At 44.2% G+C, this 19355-nt stretch overlaps 2 protein-coding genes across 2 annotated transcripts in view; one reads left to right on the forward strand and one right to left on the reverse strand.

The window, feature by feature from the left end:
- Window positions 1-19355, forward strand: part of LOC309337240 (vespryn-like) — a 411113-nt gene that overhangs the window by 217334 nt on the left and 174424 nt on the right. The window contains exon 5 of the mRNA XM_081854001.1: window positions 578-726. The gene's annotated coding sequence lies outside the window, so the exon portion shown is untranslated. The remainder of the gene's footprint in view (window positions 1-577; window positions 727-19355) is intronic.
- LOC309336965 (zinc finger protein RFP-like) lies at window positions 6271-17351 on the reverse strand. Its single transcript, XM_081853514.1, has 8 exons — window positions 17119-17351; window positions 15560-16089; window positions 14800-14895; window positions 12599-12826; window positions 9640-9662; window positions 8757-8869; window positions 8002-8034; window positions 6271-7255 (listed from the first exon to the last, which is right to left on the reverse strand). Exons 2-8 carry the CDS (start codon window positions 15959-15961, stop codon window positions 6738-6740), a joined length of 1413 nt encoding a protein of 470 aa, XP_081709640.1. The 5' UTR covers window positions 15962-16089; window positions 17119-17351; the 3' UTR covers window positions 6271-6737.

Raw genomic sequence — 19355 nt, forward strand, 5'->3', positions numbered from 1 at the left:
TCACAGCTCAACTCCCTGAGGTTGGAAAGGATGTTTGATCCTCCATTGCATTAGGAAGGATTCAGATTTACACAACATGCACTTGTTCTTTCTAAACTTCATGAACTTATCAAGCTGTCTCGTAGGAAGTTGCCTAGAACTTTCTAGAATCCCAGATAGTCCTTTCCAGCCCTGTTTCTTGAGATACTTTTGTACAAATATGGTACCCCCACGGAAGTGCAGTACTTAACTACTTGGGAACCATTGCTTTAAGGGGTTACAAGACACTCATTGTCAAAACAAAAAATTCCTTCCAGTAGCACCGTAAAGACCAACTAAGTTAGTTCTAGAACTAACTTAGTTGGTCTTTAAGGTGCTACTGGAAGGAATTTTTTGTTTTGACTATGACAGACCAACACGGCCACCTATCTGTAACTAAGACACTCATTGATTTGTGCAGCTTCGATTTCCTGTTCCTGAAACTGAAGTTTGCCTAGAGAGGTGGCTGGGCATTGCTTTTACCATAACAGAGCTTCGGTCTTGGAATAAAAGGAGTGGCTCGGAAATACAGTGGTACCTCAGGTTACATACACTTCAGGTTACAGACTCCGCTAATCCAGAAATAGTGCTTCAAGTTAAGAACTTTGCTTCAGGATGAAAACAGAAATCGTGCTCTGGCGGCGCGGCGGCAGCAGGAGGCCCCATTAGCTAAAGTGGTGCTTCAGGTTAAGAACAGTTTCAGGTTAAGTACGGACCTCCAGAACAAATTAAGTACTTAACCTGAGGTACCACTATACTGCAGACATCAAATAGTATGGGAAACAGCCTTAGTAGAAAAATTAACCAATAAACTGAAACTGACACGGGGACAAATAGAAGAAGACACCTTCACCCTGGTATGGCTCCCCTTTATCACATACATAGCCCAACAAGACAATGACAAAAATCTACCAACAGCATACAAATCAATAGGGTGTGGTTGTTCATTTGTGAGTGGCTGTGGTGATCTTTGTTTTCATGTGTAAGTGGGATGGGTGGTTGTTTTGGAGCAAAGATCACCACAGCCAATCACAAATGAACAACCACACCCTAGGCCGCCAAAGGAACACAAGTGAATAGCAGAGAACCTCAACAAATGTGTCAGCAAATGAAACCGATCTGTAAAAAATGTTACTTAAAAAAAAGAAAGATTGCACATTAAAAAGAAGAAAGAAACACTGAAGACACACCATGCACAGCTTGGGGGTACTCCTGGATCCTTTGCTGTCACTCGAGGTGCAGGATCTGATAAAAGTATCTCAAGTAAGGCCTCAGTGGCCCAGAGTACCTTCCATCAGCTTTGGCTGGTGCACCAGCTATCCCCATATCTGGACAGGGATATCCTAACTACTGTTGCCAATGCTCAGGTAAGCTGAAGGTTAGATTACTGCAATGTGTTATATGTGGGGCTGCCTCTGAAGACTGTTCAGAAACTTCTGCTGGTGTAGAATTCAGCAGCCAGGTTGCTCACTGGAGCAAGACGGTTTGAGCATACAGTGGTACCTCGGGTTACATACGCTTTAGGTTACATACGCTACAGGTTACAGACTCTGCAAACCCAGAAATATCACCTCGGGTAAAGAACTTTGCTTCAGGATGAGAACAGAAATCGTGCGGTTGCAGCGGCAGGCCCCATTAGCTAAAGTGGTGCTTCAGGTTAAGAACAGTTTCAGGTTAAGAACAGACGTCCAGAACGAATTAAGTTCTTAACCCAAGGTACCACAGTATTAATTTCTAGGTCCAATTCAAAGTGCTGGTTTTGACCTATAAAGCCTCAAACGGCTCACCAATGCAATACCTCAAGGACCTCTTCTTTCCATATGAACCTACTCAGACCCGGAGATCATCTTCTGTTGTTTTTTTAAAAAGATATTTATGAGAAGTTTAAATATTACAGAAAAAAAGAAGAAAAGAAAAAAAGACAACAAAAATTTTAACAAAACATACATTAGAATACATAAAAAAGAAGAAAAAAAAAACATAAAAACCAATACAGCAATAACAATAAAAAAGAAAGAAAAAAAGACATCCAATATTCCATATCTTAATCTTTCAATAACTTGTTTCATCGACCTCCTCACACCTCCCTTTTTGTATTCTAGTTTAATTATTTGTTTCAGCAAATTCTTTCCATCTTTCTCAATCTTTATTAGGCAATTTATCTTAACAGTCTAACCTATTAATTAACTCAACAAATCCTTTCCATCTTTCACTATATTCTGTCATTTAGTTTACCTTAATTTATTTTAACCTTATCTTACCTTAAAATACCTTAAAGCTTAATATTTATTTATACATAACTCCTTATATCATTTCTACTAAAGCCAAATAGTTTCATTCCAACATTTTCCCTAATACTCATTAATTTTACACTAATTCCCAAAATAAATCTTTAAAAACTTTCTTCCAATCTTCCTCCAGCGTCTCTTTTTCCTGGTCTCGGGTTATGTCAGTCCTTATTGTCCATTTCTTCTAGTCCATCAACCTGGTAATCTTGTGTCCGAGGCTCTTAAGTCTCTTCCATGTCCCTTCTGCAAATCTTCTTCTTATTTGTACTTGCACTTTACCTTATCTTTTGTTGATCTTTCTTAATTTCTTTCCCTTCTCATTGAGGAGTTCCAACTCGAAAATATCTCCGTCTCTCCTCGGCAGATCGGCCCATTCCCCACAGTCCCATTCCCCACAGTCAACAGTGTAGTCCAGAAAATATTTAAAGGCATGTTTCAAAGTCCCTCCAAACTTAAGGGCCCCTACAACTCCAGGCCCCCCCGGCCCACTCAAAATTCAACCTTCAACAACAACGGCTTATGCTCCTGTAGGGCCTCGGGCTTCTCCATTTGTATTACTTGAGGTTCAACAGCAATCTCCTCCTTTATCTTCTGCATTTGCACTTGCTCTATCAAATCAGGTTCTTGAGTTGGCTCCTGGATAATTTCTGTATAAGTATTCGCTGTTTGTCCAAAATTTTTGACTGCAACAGTCATCAAATCCATCTTCTCATGCATCTGCTCCAACAAAGCGCTTGTCTTGCAAAAAGCAAGCACCAAAACTTCTTCCAAACACATTTTTGTTCAAGGTCACAGTCTGTTCCCAGTCTGTTCCCAGGATCCTAATCACCACAGCTGTAGAGTCCCCAGATTGACTCCAGCAACAATTTAACAAACTCCCTCTAGAAGAGACAATTTCTATTTGTATCCATCTTTTGAAAGCAGATCCAACAAAAGAAAGTTACTTTCATTTTTCGAGTTTTTTGTTTCTTTTAAATGCAAAAGGCAACATTGGAGACAATTTGTTTCTCTTCTTTAACTATCTGTCAAAAGATGTTCCTTTCACAGTCAATGAACTTCACCGAAAATCTCTGTCTCTGACACCCTGTTCCCAGGTTTGAGACGGTGGAAATTTATCTTTCTTTACTCTCTCCTCTGCAGGCTTAAACAGTCAAAATTCCCCCTCTTTACTCCTGCTTCCAAGAGGGGTTTAGATGGTTAAAACAGGAGGGATTTTAAACCTTTATGTACAGCTTTCCAGACTTTAGCTTACACAATTTTTTGCTTCAGGCTATTTACAAAAGCGGAAGGCGGACTTCCTGTTTAGGACCTTCCCACTTGAGTGCCAAATTAAAATGTTTCTTAGCCCAATTTTCCGTTCTACTCACGAATACTTGTTTAGAGTCCAATTGTCCACAGGAAAAAGTCAGCGCTCTCCGGCAACGGCTGTGTGGCTTCACTCCGTAAAAATAGCGGCTGATTCAAAACACTGCGACGCTCACCCCACGTCGCTTCGGATCCCCCAAAAAGGGGTTTCCTTGCGTACAGGTGTCAGCCAAATCTCACGTTCCCAGGCTTCCTTCGCCTGGGATTTTTAAAGGGTCTCTGCCTTCGCCGCCGCGGCAAGACCCGATTTTCGTGGAGCGGGTTCCTCTGGATCAGAGGAATTCCGCCATTGCTGATGGAGCTAACCCGGAAGTCCTCCCTGAGATCATCTTCTGAAACCCTCCTTCATGTGCCTCCTCCTCGAGAGGTCCAGAGGGTGGCAACACGAGAACGGGCCTTCTCTGCAGTGACTCCCTGTCTGTGGAATGCTCTCCCCAGGGAAGTTCACCTGGCGCCTTCATTATACAGCTTTAGGCACCAGGCAAAAACATTATAATCAGACCTTTGGTTGACCTGAACAACATCCCATACCCTTTTAAAATGTGGCTGGATTTTTCGGGGGGGGGGTAATTACTGGGTTATTGTTTTTGTTTTATATATTGCAATCTCTTTTGTGAACCGCCCTGAGACCTTTGGGTATAGGGAAGTATATAAATTCAACAAATAAATAAAATAATAAATTTAAAGTACATTGGCTTCCCCCAAAGAATCCTGTGAACTGTAGTTTGCTACTCACAGAGCTACAATGTTCAGCATCATTAACAAACTACGGCTCCCAGGATCCTTTGGGGAAAGCCATATGCTTTAAATGTGCTTTTAACTGATGGTGCTTTGTGCGTGATAAGCAGTTATAAAAGCTGTTGGGAAACTGTGTACATGCAGCTACTCACACAGAGTCAATTAAGGTTTGGTAGACAGCCAGAAGGCAATCTGAAGGAGTACGTCTGCCTGGTGATAACAGAGACATGCAGAAAGCTCCCTGATTGGTCAAGCTCTCTCAAGGGAGTGATAATTAATGGTCTACTAACTGGAATGTGTTGGTTCAGTGTTCAGAGGTTCAGAGTTCTGTGTGTCAGTGTAGGAGTTGTGAGTCGTGTCAGAGAGAGCTAGCAAAAGATCCATGTTCTGTTCCTGTAAATAGTCCACTGTATATAATAAACACCTAACTACAAGTTCCTGGTTCCTGCTTCCTCTATCCTGTCTGCAGCCAAGTCACCAATTGCTTCCGTGGATTCTGCGTGTAGTCTGCTAGGTCTGGCTAAGGTTGCGAAACACCAAATAGGTTTTACCAATAGAAGCTGATCCTCCTTTCCTTCTGCTCATCTCTTAACCTAGGTTACCCCACAAGATTGTTGTGAATATATGCTGAGAGAACCACCACACAGATCGATTACAGGAGTAGATTTGGGGGGGGGGAGCTATGTGGAAATAAATGGTCAGCAGACATTTGAGCATGAAGGGTGAGGGCAAAAGAAGTAAAAGAACCAACTAAGACCATTTGATGAAGTTAAAGATAAGTTAAATCAGTTACACTATTACCAGATTAATAAATTGTTCAAACTGGATAAGAAAAATGGTTTTGCTTCTGAAAAATCTAAGTTAGAGACTGAGTTGTTGGATAATAAAGGAAAAAAATTGTCTAAAATGTGTAAGCTATTGCTGGAGTGGCATACAAAAGATGAACAAGTTAAATCTGTGATGATTGATTGGGCAAGAGATGTAGGACACGATATCATGTTCCATGATTGGGAAAGACTGTGGAAGAAAGGGGTTAAGTTCACTGCATGTACTGTGTTAAAGCAAAATATAATGAAAATGATGTACAGATTGTATTTAACTGTTGTTAAATTAGCTAAGATATATAACTGATAATTTATGTTGGAAATGCAAAGAAAAGGAAGGAACTTTCTATCACATGTGGTGGACCTGCCCCAAGGTGAAAGACTTCTGGGAGAAGATTTATAATGAATTGAAAAAAATGTTGAAATATACATTCATAAATAAACCAGAGGCCTTTCTTCTTGGAATAACAGGTCTGGAATTGCCCAAGAAAGATGTTAAATTATTTTTGTATGCCACAACTGCTGCTCGTATTTTATTAGCTAAAAAATGGAAAACCCAAGAATTACCAACGATAGAAGAACGGCAGATGAAGATGGACTTTTCGGAGCTAGCTAACCTAACTGGAAGAGTCCGCGACCAGAAGGAGGAGGAGTACCAGGAAGAATGGAAAAAATTTAATCATTTAATTAAATATGTTAACTTAAATTAGTTGGAAATAACTTGCAGCTAACTAATTGGCCTAAGATTTTATATAAGTGATGAATCAATTTGTTTAATTTCAAAATGAAAAGACTGAAAGATGTTAAAGCTAAAGGTAAATATTATAAGAACTGTGATTTGGAAAACCGTTAAATGGATATGCATGGAAATTCAACCAAGGGGAAGCGAGGAAGTCACTTAACAATGTTAATATGTATAATTTTTAATAAGATTATGATTTGTGGTTTTTGTTTGTTTGTAATTTTGTGAAAATTAATTAAAAAAAATGAAGAAGAAAAAAGAACAAACCACAAAAGTACAAACCTTTTATTGGATCAGTTGATTAAAAGCCATCCCAAATTCACCATCCCCATGCCCTGAACAAAACAATAAAGAGTGAACACACGTGCTCTTTGTTCTTTTAAAAAAATGAACATTTGCTTCATTCACAACTATAAAACAGATTGTGGTGAATAAAACAGGAGTCTTCTCTTATGGAATACTAAACCCTGAATTTACCGGGTTCAACCCCTAACCCTCCTCACATCAGGATCCTCTTCTCTCGCTGGGGGAAAGTAAATCTCACAGAAGGCTCCTCATCGGCTGAGAAACTCCCTTAAAGTACTAAGCAAACGGCCAAGGCGAATACAGAGATTCGGCCTACGATGCCACACCACGAGAAGAGTCATTTCCATGGATGGTAGAGTCAGGGGTGAGGAACAGTGGTAGAGGGAAATGTGAAGTGAGGAACAAGAGGCTGGAGGTCAGTGGGCAGGAGGGCCTGTGGGGTGAAACATGGCTGCCTCAGGAGACAGAGAGGCAGGTTTTTCCGTCCAACCAGAAGATGGGGAGAAGGGACTCTCCCAAGAATGAAGCTGTCTGGAACTTGGCAAGCACGGCGCCACTGTCAGCGTTGGCAAAAGACACCTGCTTGCCATCACAGTTCAAGGACACTCGGATCCTCTTCAGCACCTCTCCGCTCATGGGCACAGGAGTTTTGGGAGAGGTGAACATTGCATAGCCGCCTTTCCACTTGCCTATTGCCCAGATCCCTTCTGAGGGCCTAAAGGCAGCTGCGCTTCTCTTCTTCCTCTTCAAAGAAATCCTGGTCACTCCCACAGCCCAGTCGTCCTCACCGTGTACCGTGACTTCCCAGCAGTGGCGGCCTGTGGTGAATACATTACATCCCAACGCAAAAGGAAGGAGGCCAGGAACATTACCAGACCCAGACAGATCTAGAGGGCCATCTTTCCACAGACTTTTCAGATCATCAGATAGGGAGTACAGCGGGCTACCCATGTCTGGATCCAAAGTCACACTTACTAGAAGGCAGAGAGAAGGAGAATATAAATTATGGCGAAACCAGCAGTCGGGCTGAGAACAATTCATAACCTGAACTAGGGAGAAATGCTGTCTAGCTGTGGCTGGCTCCAAAGTCTGTCTAAAGAGCACCCTTCACTCCCCATCCATCATACAATGCTATTTTTCTAGAAAAAGAGGTGCCACAATTCACTGTCCCTTGTTCTCTTAGAATGGCATTGGTGCCCACCTGAGAGGTGCCAGAACTTAGTTCCGGATGAAAAAACAACAACCTGATATTGTGCCTCATGAACAAGTTGGGGGCCACGTTCATTGTGCTGCTCTTCAGGGCTGCCTGGCTATTATTTATCATATTCATTAGTCACTTTTTCTTCAGAAAGGTCAACTCAAAGTGACTTGTGAGCACAACCTAAAATGCACCAATAATCTATCTAAAAGAGCAGATCAAACTCAACTAAAAGACAAGCAGAAAATTAAGATCCAGAGGCCTGGGTAAATACTAGTGTATTTTTGCCTGGCAATAGAAAACAGAGATGGCACTATAATGATGGTGTTGACTTCCGACCAGGCCTTCTGGGGCGGGGGGGGGGGTTGTTCCCAATTTCTGGAATGAGGTACATCTGTTGCCCTCATTAACAACTTTCAGGAGGAACTCTTTTTAAAGTGTTCCTCTTCAGCCCATCATCTAGTGGCTGAAATGTATTATTCCAACTAGCCATCCTGTGAATTTGGGCCCCCATTGGTTTACCTTCCTGTATTTCATATCCAGATATCAGAGTGCCTAAGTGGGAAAGAACACACATTAAGCAAAAGCACATAACTCATTCAAACAGTTCTTTCCCCACCCACTGCTTCATACTCAGACTTTTTGCCCATCTGCCATGCCTCTTGCCTGCATGGAGGACAGAGAGGCACATGCGAATGAGTGTAGAAACATTTGCAGATGCTGCTCCACCACCTCGGCTTCTGGCCCCCTCCATCACTGGAATGTGGCCCTCAGAAGGTCACTCAGAAGGAAACCTGGACTGCAAAAGCTTCCCTGACCCTGTCCTAGGTAACAAAATTCCAAAACAAGATCTAAAAGAGAGCCAGTGTGGTGTAGTGGTTAAGAGTGGTAGTCTTGTAATCTGGTGAACCGGGTTCACGTCTCCGCTCGTCCACATGCAGCTGCTGGGTGACCTTGGGCCAGTCACACTTCTCTGAAGTCTCTCAGCCCCACTCACCTCACAGAGTGTTTGTTGTGGGGGAGGAAGGGAAAGGAGAATGTTAGCCGCTTTGAGACTCCTTCGGGTAGTGATAAAGCGGGATATCAAATCCAAACTCTTCCAAACTCTTCTAAAAAGAAGCCATTTTTACCATTGCCCTCCACACAGTTAACCATCGCCAACTTCACAAGCAATGCTCAGTATTGCCCATTCATCCTGCCAGGCTCAAGGACTAAAGCAGCACACACACACTTTTGGAGTACTATTTTAACTTTTTTTGCCCCAGCCCTTCTCTCACCTGTGAATTTTTCTACAGCAGAGTGCAGAAGGAACGTCAAATCATGCCAACCATAGAGTCCCCATCGCTTTACTGGTGGAAAAGCCACTGGACTCACAAACTCCTCCTCAAATCTGGAAAAGATATATTTTTTAAGCAACCAACCTCACAATACAGAAGCAGTAAAGAGCAAATGAGCTCAATCTGTACTATAGCCAGAGACCCAAATTCAACGGAATATTCCTGACCCCTACCAATTGCTGTATGCATAGCAGTGAAGCATTCTGGTTACCTTCTCTCATTACCTGGCCTAAATTACAACCTCCTCTTCCTCTGCTCCAAGGAGAGGCTGTGGGTACGGGGAATAATGTGTAGGGTTTGTTCCAAGGTTTTTGGGACTCATGGGTGTAGCCAGGATTTATTTGGGGGGGGGGTGAGGGCAGGTCAACCACCTGTCATCAACCTCTCTGTCTAGGAGATTCGGAATGAAATATCTTGAAAACAGTTGTTTTCAATTACCGTTCTTTTGACCTCAAGTGCTCAGAAAAATCTGTCTAAATCTTTACAGTTTCTACTTTGAGTTAAGTTTATTTATTTATTCGCATTTACCCATTTGTCCCTCCCATGTTGGGTGTAGAGCAGCAGCAACAGCCAACTGTGTTTGCTAATTGTTAATCAAGGATGATACGTTCATCAGAAAACCTCAGGTTTACAGGCAGGGTATGGAGGTAACATGGGGCTGGGACTATGACTTTTAGGTTCCCCAAAGGCCATCCAAGCCTAGAACCAGATGGAAAAATGGACCAGAACTGGGACAAGCATCCATTACAAACCCACAATATTAAGCCAGAACTTCCAACATGTTTTACTCTGCAGGATGTGTGTTGCTACAGGACCCACTTACTTCTCCATGGTGCGTCTAACACCCTATAAAGACAGAGAGAAAGAGAGAGGGAGGGAGGGGGAGAAGGGAGAAAGAGAGAGGTGTAGTTCAGTTCCTGCTTCAGGCAATTCTGGAAGATTTCAGAGAGCAATGTTCCCCGATTTGATTGATTAGATTTCTATGTCGCTTTTCATTCAAATAAATCCCAAAGTGGCTCACAAACAATAAATAACAATAAGCAATAAAGAAACAATAGAACATCACAAATACAGCCTAAATCATATAGGATAATTAACCAATCAGCAAAACAATTATGATCTATAAAACAAGGCAGCAGCTAAAAAAAGAAAGCTAAACATCATAATTAAAGCAAAAGTCACATTATACGATTAATCACTACATCTATAAAGCAATATTAACAACGTTCACAAAATAGCAGCTACTTTGTATGGCAAGGAAGGGAACCTTCGCTTTGTAGCACAGCAGTGAGAGATGTTTCACAAAAATTTAGCCAACCCCAAAACAATCCAAGCCTATATATATATATATATATATATTTGCAGGTTTTGGTGTCCTCGGGTGTCTTCCCGTGTAAAAGTTGGGGTGTCTAGGCGACGTTTCGACGAGGTCTCACTCGTCATCTTCAGGCTGGTGCTTTCGGCTTCTTGTTACTGGAACAGAGCAGGATCTCAGTGTTTGAGTTCCTATAAATACTGTAGAGGGGGTGTGGTGTATAGCCTCCAATGTTCTGGGCAGAGAGGAAGTTCCCAGGCTAGTGTGCCTTTTCTTCTTTTGTTCCTTAATTACTTGAGAGATATCTTGAGTGATTTCTTGAGTGATATCCTGAGTACCACTTAGGTGGGTCATTAGGTGTGGATTAGTTGTTAAAGTCTTTGTGTCTTGACCTCTTGAACTTTGTGAAGAGTTTTCCTGAGAAGATGGCTGTACTGTACTTAGTTGTGCTCTGGCTTGGCTTCGTGTATAGGGGCGAGCTGTGGTTTTGTGGCTTGTGTCAGCCAGATCTGTGTAGGGATTGCAGGGGGGTGCAGCATCCGGAGGTGCCACCATGGATTAAACGTGTTAATTGCCAATGGATACCAGCAAAACAGGATTACGAAGCTAATCCAAAAGGAAACACCCCCCAAAAACCAAGACACAGAAGAAAACAATGGCATGGCCCTCCTTCCTTATATCAAGGGCACTACAGATAAAATTAGCAAAATCCTCCATAAACACAATATCAAAACAGCCTTTTGCACCAACCAAAAAATAGCCAATATCCTCAGAAACCCCAAGGATAAAATCCAGTTGGAAAACCAAGGGATCTATGAAATACCCTGCAAAGTCTGCCCAGCCACGTACATTGGACAAACAAACAGACGAATAAATGCACGTATCGCAGAACACAAGAATGCCGTCAAAAAAGAAGAAAAAACTTCCTCTCTTTTCCAACACATGAAAGAAACAGGACACGAAATTAATTTTGCAGATTCCAAATTGCTCTTTAACACGGAACATCACCACAAGAGAATAATCATGGAAGCCATCGAGATAGAGAAACACCCTCACAACATGAACAAGCGTGACGACACATCCCGCTTGCCAGACATCTGGAAATTAGCCCTCCCCACAAAAACTGACACCAGATCCAGAGGCACACAGAACGCCAACACCAATCAACCACACCAGACCCAAACCCAGACTCTCTCCACAGATGAATTACAGACACCATCCAGTAGCCAATCCATGGTGGCACCTCCGGATGCTGCACCCCCCTGCAATCCCTACACAGATCTGGCTGACACAAGCCACAAAACCACAGCTCGCCCCTATACACGAAGCCAAGCCAGAGCACAACTAAGTACAGTACAGCCATCTTCTCAGGAAAACTCTTCACAAAGTTCAAGAGGTCAAGACACAAAGACTTTAACAACTAATCCACACCTAATGACCCACCTAAGTGGTACTCAGGATATCACTCAAGAAATCACTCAAGATATCTCTCAAGTAATTAAGGAACAAAAGAAGAAAAGGCACACTAGCCTGGGAACTTCCTCTCTGCCCAGAACATTGGAGGCTATACACCACACCCCCTCTACAGTATTTATAGGAACTCAAACACTGAGATCCTGCTCTGTTCCAGTAACAAGAAGCCGAAAGCACCAGCCTGAAGATGACGAGTGAGACCTCGTCGAAACGTCGCCTAGACACCCCAACTTTTACACGGGAAGACACCCGAGGACACCAAAACCTGCATTCCTGTACCCGTGAAAATCTACGAAAGCATATATATATTTATATATATATATTCATCATTTCTTCCCAGGAACTTGGAACAGCATATGTGGGTGTTTCTCTTATTATCTAAACATCAACCTGGTGAGCCAGGTCAGCATGGGAGATATATGAGGCCCTGCCCAACCCCCAGATATTTTAATACAGTGGCACCTCATTTTGAGTCCGCCTCACCAAGCATCCATCTTGTCGAATGTCCACAGCAAACCCGGAAGTACCGGAACAAGTTACTTCCAGGTTTGCTGCTCGTGAATGCACAGAGGCGCTAAATCGCACTTTGCGCATGTGCAGAAGCACAAACAACTCTGCACAAGTGCGCAGAGCGGCGCTTTGTCATGTATCCCTTTCGTCTAGCGTCCGGGGCTCCGGAACGGATCCCGGACTCAAAACGAGGTACCGCTGTATCATATTTTTTAATGGTTGTAACCTTCCCCAGGTCCTCATGGTGAAGGATAGGTAAGAAATTTAATAGAAAGAGAAACAGAAGTAAATGAAGTACACAAGAAGTCATTCAGAGGCTCATCACTAGCTAGCACCAAGAAGAGCCTGAGAATTGCAGAGTGAAACAGTTTTTAACAAGGAGTGGAATCGCAAAGTGGTTATAAGGCTGCCTGTGGTAAAGTGAATTGAGAGTTTGGTACCACTCCAAAGAGAAAAGCCCCCGCCATTTCTGCCACAGCCTAACCTTCAGGAGCTCATTCGGCGTCCGGTGACACTTTTCCATCTCCTCGAGAATGCTATCCAGAAAGGCGACACGCCGAAACAGTCTGACCACGTGCTTGTCCCTTCCGCTCGCAATGTCCAGCATTATCTCCGCATGTTGGGCAAGAAGTAACTTCTCTTGTTGTGCCAGAAACTCGTTTATTTCCTTGAAAGCAGACGTCACCCTTTTCTTGATGGTTTCTGCCTTTTCCTTCAAGAAGCAAATGGAGATGTGTTGGAAGTGGGGATGTGGAGGGGGGGGAAGCACATCAGAAGACAGGAAGCTGGTCAGCACAGCATTAGGATGCAAGTGGTATACAAAAGGAATTCTTTAAACATAAACAAAGCGTGCGCACGCGCACGCACACACAAACACACAGATATCCCTACAAAAGACTCTGAGGAAGGAGGGTACTGTATTTTTCGCTCTATAAGACGCACTTTTTCCCCTCCAAAAATTAAGGGGAAATGTGTGTGCGTCTTATGGAGCAAATGCGGGCTCCATAGCTTCAGCGATAGCAACGCAAAGCCTCCGAAGCGCAGTGGGAGCGCTCCCTCTGTGCTCCGGAGGCTTCGCGTTGCTTTCGCTGAAGCAAGGAGAGCAAGAGGGATCGGTGCGAACTGATCCCTCTTGCTCTCTTGGCTTCGCTGCAGAGGTGCTTCGCCCCTTCAGCGAAGCGGGAGGAGGAATGGAAGGGGCTCCATTTCTCCTGCCACTTCGCTGAAGGGGCAGCTACAAAGAGAGGGAGAGAATTTCTTTTTCTTTTTCTCCCCCTCTAAAACTAGGTGTGTCCTTTGGTCGGGTGCGTCCTATAGAGCGAAAAATACGGTATGTCTTTTAAAATGATTCACATTAATAATAATAATAATAATAATAATAATAATAATAATAATAATACAGTAGTACAGTGGAACCTCTGGTTGCGAATGCCTGTTCGCAACATGAAAAGAGTGCAACCCACAGCGGCACATCTGTGCAGGCGCGGTTTGCGATTCACCACTTCTGTGCATGCGCATGACGTCATTTTGCGCTTCTGCACATGTGCGAGTGGTGAAACCCGGAAGTAACCCTTTCCGGTACTTCTGGGTCGCCGTGGGACGTAACCTGAAAGAACGTAACATGAAGCGGACGTAACATGAGGTATGACTGTACCTCAGGTTACGAACTTAATTCGTTCCAGAGGTCCTTTCTTAACCCTAAACCATTCTTAAGGCTCGCTTTCGCTAATGGGGCCTCCCGCTGCCGCCGGACCGCTGGCGCGGGATTTACGTTCTCATTCTGGGGCAAAATTCTTAACCCAAGGTACTACTTCTGGTTTAGTGGAATTTGTAACCCGAAGTGTTTGTAACTCGAGGTACCACTGTAATAAATAAATCTCAACATGCTCCCCACCCCATAAAACGCATCAAGTTGTACATTAACAGGAATGATTCTTAACAGCCCATCCAGGTGCCCAGCATGTGATGCCTTGGGGCCAGCATAAAAGTTGTCTTATCTGTCACCAACAGTACGTTTCCAGGAAAGAACATAGTTCAGGCTGAACTGTTCATGATAGGTAATATGGTGCCCTGCAGATGTTGTTGGACTACAACTCCCATCAGCCCCAGCCAGCATGGCCAATTGTCAGCGAAGGGGGGAGCGGAGGTGCAGACCAACAGCATCCTGAGAGTGCGGCATTGGCTATCCCTGCCCTGGAAAGCTTTCACTCCCAGCTTCCAGAAACAAAAGCCCAGAAATATAACTATTTAATTTATAATAGGACCAATAAAAGGTAAAGGGACCCCTGACCATTAGGTCCAGTCGTGGCCGACTCTGGGGTTGCGGTGCTCATCGCGCTTTACTGGCCGAGGGAGCCAACGTACAGCTTCCGGGTCATGTGGCCAGCATGACTAAGCCGCTTCTGGTGAACCAGAGAAGCACACGGAAACGCCGTTTACCTTCCCGCCGGAGCGGTACCTATTTATCTACTTGCATTTTGACGTGCTTTCGAACTGCTAGGTGGGCAGGAGCAGGGACCAAGGAATGGGAGCTCACCCCGTCACGGGGATTCGAACTGACGACCTTCTGACTGGCAAGTCCTAGGCTCTGTGGTTTAACCCACAGTGCCATCTCTAACAATCCACAAGACCATTTGAAGAAGCCCAGTTCGACTTGATCGCTTCCCAGTGAAAGTGGCTACCTACAAGCATCAATTGGCTTTCCAGGTCTGTGCTTAACTTCTGTGCCATTATCTCTTCTTTTTCCTTCTTTATAGTGTTGGCATACTGAACGTAACAATCCTGAAAAGAAAAAATGGGCCTTTTAGAAGTTCTCCTGCAAGTACTAGAGGGCGAGGCCCAAAACCAAAGCAATGACTTTCCAAAAACTAAACCCTGTAAAATGGTCCTCATTCTCAGTTGCTTGCATTTTTAGTCAGTCCTCCTCATTTTGATTTCCTCTTTCAAGGCATTTGCCTCTTCCCCACTCAGTTTGCTCCTGGACTCCAATTCATTAGCTTCCCAGTCTCCTATGCCCTCTTCCCAGTCCTCAGCAAACCACACAGCGCTCCCCTTGTCCCCAAGGCCAGGACAAGACTTACATCCTAGCCAAGCTGATAACTTCATTAGACACAGAACATAAACGAGCCTATCCAATGACAGGCTCCATATATGATATGCCTTTAAAGCACATTGAAATAACTTCCTTCCACCCCACAAAGAATTTTGGGCATTGTAGTTTGTTAAAGGGTTGTCTGGAATTGTTACTTAGTGAGTGGTTAACCACAGCTCCCACAATTCTATGAGGGAGTTGGAGATCATGCTTTAAAGGTATAATGCGTACACAGCCTCAGGGAACAAGCTCCCTCCCTATCCAGTCTTTCTCCTCTAGTTCAGCCACCTTGTTTAAAACATGCAAAGATTATTTCTCCCCACCCCTCAAATCTCACCTATAGAGGAACCCCACCTTGTATTCTTGGACAGCTTCTGCCACACCCAGAACAGAGGGAGACTCCATGGATTCAACACATTTCGAGCAGAGGAGGGCCTTGTCACGCTTACAAAAAAAAATCAAGGGCTGGTCATGCTGCAGGCAGATTTCATCCTCTCTTGACGCTTGTCTTGCACACTCGGTCAGCTGGTGGAACAATTCAGTGACTGTGCCCAATTTCATGTTCTGTTTCCGACTCGGCTGAGGATTTTTGCACAGAGGGCAGAGGACTCTCCCGCAAAATTCCTCGCACTTCGCCACACAGGGATGGCAGAAATTGTGCCCGCAGTCTAGGATCACAGGATCACGGAAACACGTCTGGCAGACAGAACAAGCTGTCTCTAATAAAAGCATGGACGTGATGTTCTCTCTGTCCATGGCTCAAATTAAAAAAAAAAAAAATGCCGTGCAGATTAAAATACGGGATTTGGCTTTTCTTATCCAGCAGAGTTTGACTGAACAAGTTGCAAAAGACTCTTCTGTCTTGAACTGCTACAAAGGAATTGCTCCAGTCTGCAAGTGGGGGGAGAGAGAGAGAGAGAGAGAAGGGGTTGGAGTTATCATCTTGCAATTCCCAAAGGACAACTCCAGCTCCACCGTGTCAAGCTCCCAAGAAAGGGAGGGTGCAATGAAAAGAGAAACAGAAACAGGACCAGGTGGTACATGAGTCTAGCCCCACAGAATAACACTCCAGCAGACCTTGCCACTGTTATTTAGTCATCAAAACATTCCACTCCCCCAGTTCATTCACATCTACATCCCCACCCTAAGAATGTAGAACAAGGTGGAGGGGTTTTAAGAGACCAGCGAGCCAAAATCAGCCACGAAACTCACTGTGTGAGCCTGGACCAGTCACCACCTCTCAGCCAGTGGGTTGCTACAGAATAGCATGGAGGAAATGAGACCCACAACAGCAGCCTTGAGCGTGGATATAAATGTATAATACTGAGAAATAAGGAACAAACAACATACAGTGTCTCTCTCATGCCCACATGCCCTTGTGCAAGTCCTATATAATTAGATTCAGGTCATGGCAATTCTCCAGGAGTAGTAGTAACAAAGCAATATATTGTAGAATTTACTTAAAACGAGACACCTGTACTCTGTACGCACCAATTAGCTTCGCCCATTATTGTACATCACTATCATGTAGCTGTAGCACATAAACAGCATTAAAGCCCAAAGTACCAGCAGCTCTCAGATCTCTAGGGTGGCCCAAATCAAGCAGCAAAGCACCTGCCTGCCAGATGTTTGGGGCTACAACTCCCAGCCTCAGGAACTGTAGTCTAAAATCCAAAATCTAAAGAGCATCAGCGTGCTTAAAGGACATTTAGACTGCCCGCGGCATCACCCCACGTAGAGGATGTAAACAAAGGATTTGCGCTATTAAGAGACCTGGGAGTCAGCCTGATTTGTATTAAGCCCGATCGCCCTATTCGACGCAGATTTACCTGATAGGACAAACGCATAAAATAAAATAAAATACTTTTAAAAGCCACAGCTCAGTTTACCTAGACAGGCAACTCACAGTCAACCCAAACTGGAGCCCTGGAAAGGGGGCTCTCTCGTTTAAAAGCAGCAGAAACTGCAGCCTCCGCAGTGGAAAACTTCGAAGACTTTTGACGAACAAACGCAGGAGCGGAATGAAGTTGCAAGCAAACAAGCGCCGCAAACTCTCGCCCCTTTAAACACAGCGCTGTAATTACCCGCCGGGCGCGCCTAGTAAGAACACCGAACTACAGTTCCCAAAAGCTTCTGCGGCACGTGTACTCGCCCGCTTCGCTGGCAGCCGCGCAGAACGGCCTCATGGGAGTTGTAGTCTTTTCTCCGACGCTTCCCTGATGGTGAAGAGAACGCCGCCTCTCGTCTCTCCCTTCCCGCAAAGGGCGGCTCCGACATTTCTGATTGGCCGGCATTGGTAACAGCTGTGACCAATGGAATCTCCGCTTTCCCTTTCGCTTTGCAAGGCTCTGCCGAAGCGCCAGGAGAGGCGTTGCACGTGGGGAGGCGTTACAAGTGCCGCGATACCTTCTCGCGGTTATATCGCTCCGCGTAGCTCAGCTTCATTATGATATTATAACCTAGCGCTACTGCTTTTTCTACGAAGGGGCCACCGGGCTTAGTTTGCATTCATTGACAAGTCCTTTTTATTTAAAAGTCGTAGACATGGGCCGATGCAAAAAGGGAACGGGGCTCCTTCACTGTTCCAGAGTTTGCTCAGGTTAGGAGACAAATCAACAGGTGTAACTCGGCACGCAAATTGCAAATGATGTGAGCCTCAATTTTTCCTCTCCTAATTTGCACAGCTGTTCAAGCTGCAGAAGCTCTCTCCTCTTCTGCATCTGCTGGCCACCCAAGTTCAAAATCGCTGTATTCCCCCCCCCCCAATTAAATTTTCTGTTCTCGACACTGTTTTCTATCCCCATCCCAAATCCGAGCGCAAATGCTCCTGCAATAACTGTGCTTTGCATATCACATAGCTGATGAAGCGGATTCTAACCCACAAAACTTCATGCTCTAATAAGCCTGTTGAGATTTAAGGTGATACCCCCAAACTCTTTGCTACTTCTCTTAATTTATGGAATAAACTGCTCCTGCCTCTGCAGGTACCAAACTCTGCCCCACCTTCACCACTCCTACTTGGGGACTTTCCTGGCTTTTTTCTGGCCCACATAGGACCAGTCTGGATAGTTAGCCTTGGTGAAGACTTGACGTTTTCATCCCCCCAAAAGTTTTTGAGTTTCTGCTGAAATGAGGCTGCATTTTAATGTTGTATTTTAATCTTGTTTTTTAAGTTGTATTTCAATCAATTGTTTTATATCTGGTGTTAGCTGCCCTGAGCCCAGTCTTGGCTGGGGAGGGCTGAGTATAAATAAATTTTATTATTATTATTATTGATTATAGGGTAGTGTCTCAACCAGACTCACTCAAATGCAACTCACACATTTTATTTATTTCACAAAATTTATCAGCACGTGATTTCAGGAAAACTTCGACATGTCGTTTCTATATATATATAATATATATATATGCTTTCGTAGATTTTCACGGGTACAGGAATGCAGGTTTTGGTGTCCTCGGGTGTCTTCCCGTGTAAAAGTTGGGGTGTCTAGGCGACGTTTCGACGAGGTCTCACTCGTCATCTTCAGGCTGGTGCTTTCGGCTTCTTGTTACTGGAACAGAGCAGGATCTCAGTGTTTGAGTTCCTATAAATACTGTAGAGGGGGTGTGGTGTATAGCCTCCAATGTTCTGGGCAGAGAGGAAGTTCCCAGGCTAGTGTGCCTTTTCTTCTTTTGTTCCTTAATTACTTGAGAGATATCTTGAGTGATTTCTTGAGTGATATCCTGAGTACCACTTAGGTGGGTTATTAGGTGTGGATTAGTTGTTAAAGTCTTTGTGTCTTGACCTCTTGAACTTTGTGAAGAGTTTTCCTGAGAAGATGGCTGTACTGTACTTAGTTGTGCTCTGGCTTGGCTTCGTGTATAGGGGCGAGCTGTGGTTTTGTGGCTTGTGTCAGCCAGATCTGTGTAGGGATTGCAGGGTGGTGCAGCATCCGGAGGTGCCACCATGGATTGGCTACTGGATGGTGTCTGTAATTCATCTGTGGAGAGGGTCTGGGTTTGGGTCTGGTGTGGTTGATTGGTGTTGGCGTTCTGTGTGCCTCTGGATCTGGTGTCAGTTTTTGTGGGGAGGGCTAATTTCCAGATGTCTGGCAAGCGGGATGTGTCGTCACGCTTGTTCATGTTGTGAGGGTGTTTCTCTATCTCGATG

This window comes from Podarcis erhardii (assembly GCF_964252035.2).
Source record: "Podarcis erhardii genome assembly, chromosome: 2".
Classification (NCBI taxonomy): domain Eukaryota; kingdom Metazoa; phylum Chordata; class Lepidosauria; order Squamata; family Lacertidae; genus Podarcis; species Podarcis erhardii.